The sequence below is a fragment of the Vigna unguiculata genome, chromosome 9 (assembly GCF_004118075.2).
Source record: "Vigna unguiculata cultivar IT97K-499-35 chromosome 9, ASM411807v1, whole genome shotgun sequence".
Taxonomy (NCBI): Eukaryota; Viridiplantae; Streptophyta; class Magnoliopsida; order Fabales; family Fabaceae; genus Vigna; species Vigna unguiculata.
The window spans coordinates 31,196,126-31,203,740 of NC_040287.1; the positions used below are offsets into that span (position 1 = coordinate 31,196,126).

The window sequence follows — 7,615 nt, forward strand, 5'->3', positions numbered from 1 at the left end:
TCAAGATCTGTTATTGGAGTGTGAACTCGGCAATGCCGGCTTCAAATTCTCCCATACATGAATTTTAGAAATGTACTTTCTTTATTTTAATTTTGATTTAAGAACTTCAAAGACAAGAAGATTGGAGGGGCTAAAGGCTGATGTGATATTTATCCACCTTATTGAGTACAGCAGTTTTAGTATGACAACGAAGTGTGAGAAAATTTTGATCCTAAGAGGAAGAAAATCGTAGCCTTTGTTCCCTTCAGGGATCTCGAATTTTTGGTGATGCTTATATTGGGCCCATGCAAATTGATATGGTAGCAGCGTTGAATCGTTGATGAGTGAATGTCAAAATATATTATTTTAATACAAAATTAGAATTTATCATTGATATATTTTTGATTTATAAACTTAAAAAATAAATAATTATAATTCTATTAATTTAATTATGTTAATTTATTTTATAAAAAATTAACATAATTAAATTAAAAATATTATATTCATTTATTTTAAAAATTTGAAAACACAAATATATCAAAAGTTGAAGACAAAAACTGAATATCAAAATTTAAGACTAAAAATATATTTAACTCAAAAGTATATAAATTGGGCATTGGGAAGAAATCTACTAACATCCCTCTTTTAATTTTTTTTCTTAAATGTAAGGAGACGTATTTTGTGTAGAGATGAATTCACCGCAGGTAAAAGGTTTAGTTCTCGACGAGCTTAGATTAAGGTTTTTTCAAAGATTAAAATATGATCGGTGGAACAAGAAAAAACTACTCGCATACTCTTCAGTAACTTGCGTTCAATTTTTTTTTCACAATAAGATTTAGACGGTTTAATATGTTAATCATTTGTGCTTAACTTATCTAAATATAAATTATTTTATATAATTTGTTGTTTAAATAACAATTTTATGATGAATCTCGCGAAAGTGCCAGGCAGATCTCTTGCAATTTTCTATGGTCTGAGAATAAGTTAAAATTCCCTTTTCTAACTTTTGTATAACTAACAAATATATGTTAGGCGTACTACAAAATGAAAAAAAAAATGGGTTACCTATAAAAGTAGTTTTAGTCACTACCTATCAGCTAAAATAAATCATGATGCATAACAAAATACATAAATCTTTGTGCACGCTTGTAGTGGAATGATCGAACAGAACTACTGAAGCCGAAACTTGAAAATACAATATTCTATTATAACATAGAGATGCGCACACATTTACTGTACACATATGTAGGCCAATAGGTAGGATTAATAATTTCATTGTCTTCTCACAATTTTTCAGTGAAATGAGAACTAATTTTGGATAACGGAAGTTGAGGTGTCACTACATGAACAGATGAAATTTATTCTCCAAAGGGTCTTGGTCTTCTGCAGCCAAAATACTCTACAGCCACAATGCTGCAAAATCTGAACCATGATGGCTAGTGCAATAGAAATTAACAAAGAGAGGGAATATGATCCATGGTTAATTCTTGCTGTTTAGCGAGAAAAGGATCGGTTCTCTGGGTATAATAAAAAATTTATTCAGTAATTCGATAAGAAAGATGGTCATGATTTGTTAATATAATGAGCTTCGGTTGATATAACAATTAACAAGGCATACCTTTGGTGCAAATTACAAAAAAAAAAGTGAGCAAGATAGAGTAAGACCATAGTTGCACTCCTAGAATATGCACATGTAATCAAATGAAATCATGGTACACGTAAAATCTTGACACAATCTAATTACGAGTATATCAACTATAGATTACGAGATTTCGTCCAAAAACATTTATCCTAACCCCGTTTACTCACAAGACAGGGAAGAACTGAGTTTACCCACAAGGGGTAAGTTTCTTATTTCCTGCACCTCGTGGATTATCATCCTTCCAATCATCCCAAGCCCTTGCTTTCTCTTGTGCTGCATCGTCATCTTCATCATCGTCTTCTCCAGGCTTTGACTTCCTATCATTGTGCCAAGATGAATTGGCTTCTTCCATGAGTTTGACATTTCTCTCTTGCCATTTATTCATTATTTCCATTTCTTTTAGTCCAGCTTCCTCAATGCTCATAGTTGGCATCCTTTCAAAAAAATATTCAACTTAGCATCTCAAAAAATATAAGCAGAGTGTAAGTATCATTAGCTTAAACCTTGTTCCCATAGGATTTGTGAAACTCAACCAAGTTACAAGGAAATAAAAATTATTTCATCTCTTTTCAGGCATATATGTCTGTTTAAAAGCCCACTAATATTTCCCCATTCCGAGGCCTTCCATTAGCAAGGCTGCGTGCATTTTATTGATAAAGGGGATAATGCGTACCTATGACTAGGTTGGAAGACCTGAGCTGCCATTCTTTCTCTCTCTGTTGTTAAGCTTCCATTCACAAGGCTGGCAGGTCCAAATATCAATGGTTGGTGCTTGTGATCGTGTGCTTCTGAAGCCTTTGCTCTTCCTTCTAGAACATCTTGGGCAAAAGTGGCACATGTGATTGGTGGTGAGGGCTTAGTGTACCGAGCACGAACTGCAGCATCACGATGCCAAGCTTCTGCTTTCTTGGCACGTTCATCCAAAACATCCCTGGAGAACTCAGCCCCATCCTAAAACATGGCAAAGTCACAAGTAATAGTAAATAAAACTAAACCTAAATCAGAAAGAATGTACAATTTTCTGTTCCAATTTCAAGTAAAATATGCCTATTATTTGGCCCGAGTTCTAGAATTAGCTTGAGAAACATGCTATGATGTCTTAATAAAGTTAACGAGTATCAATTTCTGCTACTTTATAACACGTCTTCAGGTTTTGATTAACACAACATTTCATAAAATACTAAATATTTCACTGTGTAATAATATCAATGTAAAATGGTAGCAACAGGCCCCCAGCTGACTAGGTAACAGATCAGTGCTTCAGAAGTATTTGACACACCAAGCATTTTACTACCTTGGATTGTCTATCCTTCACAGCAGAAAGCATCTCTTCCTCTTTTTTCAACATATCCAGTAGATCTAGTGCCTGGGTTCAAATGGCACAAGATAAACATGAGAACAATGGAAATAGAAGTTTTAAACAGAAACTGCTAAGTACAAACCAACCTTACAGATTGCCAAAGATATGGTGGTGGTCCAAGCCTGTAAAATAAATAAATGAATGAGCAGATATAACTCATACTTCATAGAAATCACGATATTGCAATCACAAACACAAATTCTTTCAGGCATTTTGAAACAGCTAAAATCCATTTCATAAATCACAAGCCAGAGTCAAGTACATGTAAAACCAATACAGGTCCCAGCAACCAACTTTTAAGAACTTATCCAAACCCTTTAAACATACCCAGTGGGTGCTAAGTACATATGTTGTCCTGTCAGAAGTAAGAAGAATTTAAGCCTATATTGTGTGGAGCAAATGAATCAATTAAAACATATTTTTTGTTATACAGGCATGTAGCATATGCTCACAAAATAGTAGTAACAGAATACTAACAGTTTCACACAAAACAAATAGCAGGTCAGACACAAACCTCTCTTTCTTCTTCACCGTCATCATCCAATACTTCTTCCTCTCCCGCCTCAACAGGTGTGGACAGTGCAGCTGCTTTAGTAGAACGCCCACGCCGTTCCTTTCGCTCTTTTATTTCTAACAACTTTGATTCTGCAGCTCTCTGACGCTTGAACCTAGCAATCTGCACAACAGGATACAAACTTACAGTGCCTGAATCTATATAAATCATGTTATATAACTAAACTAACAAAAAAATATGAAGAAAAAATAACACCTTCCTAGCTCTCTGATCCACAACAGTTTTTGGTGCTCCTTCAATATAAGATTCTAACTCCTCTTTTGGGACCAGCTCCATTGCTTCACAAAATGAGATAAATTCCTACAAAAGGATGTCTTCACTAAGATTTGATTGAAATGAATATTTCAAAAGTTTAATTAGTAATGCTACGTATTATGTTGAATTGGCTGTTGATGAAAGGCGTTTCCTTTCTATGGATCATCATCTCTCACCTTTAACTTTGCCTGGGAAGCCTTTAGAATCTGTAACCTGTCCTCCTGTGCTATTTTTTCCATCAACTCCGCAAGATAAAATGGCACCTGAGAAAATTATGACATGAAATTAAAAGAATAGTAAAAGGCTATCAATTTCAACTGCTGAGTTATGTTTAACAATCAGTACTAATTAGAAGTTAAAACACTTGAAGTAAATATCCCATGGGCAGTGCATGCGTCCAGCCTTACCACATTATACATACTATTATGCTCGATTCAACTAATCAGTTGAAGAAATGCATAGTGATGATAGATTTCTTTCTAACCAACCACTAACCACTTTTCCATTAGTAATTGTTGCAAATTCCTTTATGTAAAGCACAGCAGGAAACAGTGTAAACAACCATTCCCATGATGAAACTTTTTCCATTAGAAAATTCACCACTAAATCCTTCTACAAGCTGAATAGATTTTGAGCAGAGTGCTTTTTGCAAAAAGAAGACATTTTCATTATCAAATGCACTTTATAAAAAGCAACTACATTCTATCAGAGAGTAAATACTGTCCTAAATTACTAAACTGACAGAATACCTTGCATGAAATCTACCTTCAATAGAGAATGCAATACAAATTCCAAACCATTCAAAACAAGAACTTTAAATAGAGGCACAACAAAAATTATTTTTAACTTTCGATGATGGTAATGAAAGAAACTTCACTAATCATTTTCCTCCATTTTGGATATGTTGTTAACACATTCTCAGTACGAATCAGTTGTAGTTAAACACATAAATTATCGTTTAACAAGTTTTGAGATCAGTAGAGTAGGATGCTTCACAATGAAGTATAATGCATTGGAAAGTACTGTCTGCACTGTTTGGGCACTGCAAATCGATATTTTATAATGGAGTGGGTATAGATTTAAAAATGTCAAGGTGGACCTCATGCAGAAAGATAGGGAAAAACAAAAAGTATAATAGTTTATTACGTTACGAGAAATTATTACATAGCATGCTCAGTGACTTGTATTTCACTCTAAAAGCATAATAAAGTTAATCAACCTCAACCCACATGTTTTGATGGATTGTTTAACCACTCTCAATGTACTTAATTTCTACGACTCTAGGAGTTTGAAAAACTGAATATGATTCGGGCCGTCCAAGAAAATCCATTCTATTAGCCAAAACACTCCTAAACAGACGGCTCTTTGGCTAAGAAGCAAAAACAACTCCAAACCACTACAGCCTGCTTTACTCTTCCAAACACGAACTAGATAATTCATGCTGCCACTATTTTCCACGAATATATTAAACAATCGCTTGAATTAAAACTTGACATACCTAAACTAAAACATATAAAAGGAGAAGAAGAAAAAGAATCAAGGGAAGGAAGCAACCATTAAAATTAGGTTTGGGAGAGAATAATGAGAAGTACGAACCAGAATGTACTTGAGATTGGCGGTACTGATATCCTCTTTGGTCTCGTTGGAAGAGAACAAACCTAGATTATTCACCATGTCCTCGCATCTATGCAGGGCCTGGCACCCCTTCTTCACAACCTCCTGAACCCCAAAAACGAAGCATGTCGAGTAAAGAACAAAAATCAGAAACAGAACAAAGGGGCGTGCAAATAGCGTACCTGGTCGACGGCGGACTCGGTGGCGGCGGCGTGGATCTTGCGAGCTTGCTCGAAGAGCGCCGGCAACGGCAAGTCCTCCATTATGCGGCAGGATTTGGATTCCCTCCGATGGTTGTTTGTGTTATTTGCAAATCTGAAACAGAGTTTAAGGAGAAAAATAGAACTATGGAGAAATATCGAGAACGAGAAAGAAAGAAGGGAACTTTCTCTCTTTGTTGTGTTGTATGTGGAAGGGTACACGAGTAAAACCTCGTCATTTCAGATATATAATATTCTCGCAATATTTTTTTTTTAAAATTTTATTTATTAATTTTAAAAAATTTAACTTGATCCTTAGAAAAAAAATCAATATAAGTTAATGTGACGTACTATTTTATCAACAACGTCGCACAAGGTAACATAATAACGCAATCTGGAAGTTTTGGACTTAACTCCTTACAACTCAAGGCAGTCATAAGAAAACAAGTTATAAAATTTAAGGGGAACATAAAAAAAAACAAGAGTCAAATTGATACATGGGCCGTAGCCTTAAAGAAAAGTCCAACAAGAAACTTCCAGTCCAGCCCAAGTGGACTATACAGCGGAATCGTCTCTCCCCTTGACCACGGTTACCTCTCGCATATGCTCTCATCAATAAATTGATGATCATCGCAAAGGTAGAGGAACAACATACAAAACAACCAACAAGAGAAGGGTAAGCTAGAGCCAACTATATTTTTATCATGCAATCAAATGTACCTTCATAGTTCAATATACATATACAATATACATCTACCACCCAAGCATGTGATAACCTTTCAATCAATACACTAAGACTCGACTCAACTCATCCAGATACAGATAGCTTGGTCGAATTCAGCGGATGCTTGCACTTGTGGTGGATACCTAGGCTCACTCCCGAGCTAAGTGTTACAAGTGTTACAATGAATCAATTTCCCTCACACACAAGGTTAACCCTTAATGAGTTTCAAGCCTCCTGCTACTCTCACCGCAGGAGTCAGTCCGCTCTAAGTGAGACTAACTAACTCCTTAGAGCATCAGGATGCAACCTTACCTTAAATCCTACCAGACCATATAGATGGGGCACCACCATGGACACCCACTAATAGGGGCCATGGGATTACGTCCCGACCACTGAAGCGCGATCCTAAAAGTCCCACCTAGAGACTCCAAGGAATTACGCACTGACACGGACCAATCATTCTTAATCAATCAAACGGATTTAGCATGCATACACACATATATACATATACATCACATACAAGTTCCTCATGATTCACTTCTTTCGTATTACCAGCCAAACCATATCAACTCATTATTCTCGAACTATGAATATGGAACTCCATCCCATATCATTACCATGCCACATTGATACCAACCCTTTCATGTCTCATGTCGAACTCATACCAAACTCATCATTACAATTCCATGAATCATCTCACACAAATATCATACTCACATCTTGTTAAAACTCATGAATCACACTCATACACCATCCCATTCATAAAGGTCATTCAATTCATATTCTTAAAGATAATACCCATACAAGCATATTGTCAACATTTGAGATCAAGGAAAACATTAGGGCTAGCCAATTCTCGCCCAGCTTCTCGCTCAGGCAGAAGGGTCTCGCCTAGGCGAGAGGGACTCTCGCTCAGGCGAGCTCCCTTCGCCTAGGCGAGAGCTCGACTCCCAGTACAGTGGCCTTGCACGCATTCTCGCTTAGGCGAGACTCTCCTCGCCTAAGCGAGACGTTCGCTCGCTCAAAAACGTAGTGGAAATTAACTTAGGCGAGCCCCTGTTAATCTCGCCTAGGCGAGACATGCTCGCTTGGGCGAGTTTATCAGTTCTCGCCACTGTTTTCACCTGCAGTAGACATATTGGCATACCCAAACAATGATCCAACTATTTCATACATCCATAACATCATGCAAAACTCAATCAATCACGAAATCTACACCAAACAACCACAATCACCCCAAACAATCAGGAGGGTTCTAGCTTCCCTT

General features: G+C 36.5%; 1 protein-coding gene across 1 annotated transcript; it reads right to left on the bottom strand.

Annotated features, from left to right (window-relative positions):
- Window positions 1-1,513: 1,513 nt before the first annotated feature.
- Window positions 1,514-5,839, bottom strand: LOC114164501 (PP2A regulatory subunit TAP46). The gene is made up of 9 exons (XM_028049199.1): window positions 5,607-5,839; window positions 5,407-5,529; window positions 3,987-4,073; window positions 3,751-3,855; window positions 3,496-3,657; window positions 3,068-3,103; window positions 2,916-2,987; window positions 2,295-2,572; window positions 1,514-2,055 (listed from the first exon to the last, which is right to left on the bottom strand). The coding sequence occupies exons 1-9, from the start codon at window positions 5,685-5,687 to the stop codon at window positions 1,809-1,811; spliced, it is 1,191 nt and encodes a 396-aa protein (XP_027905000.1). The 5' UTR covers window positions 5,688-5,839; the 3' UTR covers window positions 1,514-1,808.
- Window positions 5,840-7,615: the final 1,776 nt, after the last annotated feature.

Excerpts from the sequence above, each read along its gene's own strand:
- LOC114164501 (XM_028049199.1), bottom strand. The coding sequence starts at position 5,687 with ATGGAGGACTTGCCGTTGCCGGCGCTCTTCGAGCAAGCTCGCAAGATC. Across the intron at positions 2,988-3,067 it reads TATCTTTGGCAATCTGTAAG|GCACTAGATCTACTGGATAT; the intron begins GTTGGTTTGTAC and ends ATTTGAACCCAG. Across the intron at positions 2,573-2,915 it reads TGAAGGATAGACAATCCAAG|GATGGGGCTGAGTTCTCCAG; the intron begins GTAGTAAAATGC and ends GCCATGTTTTAG.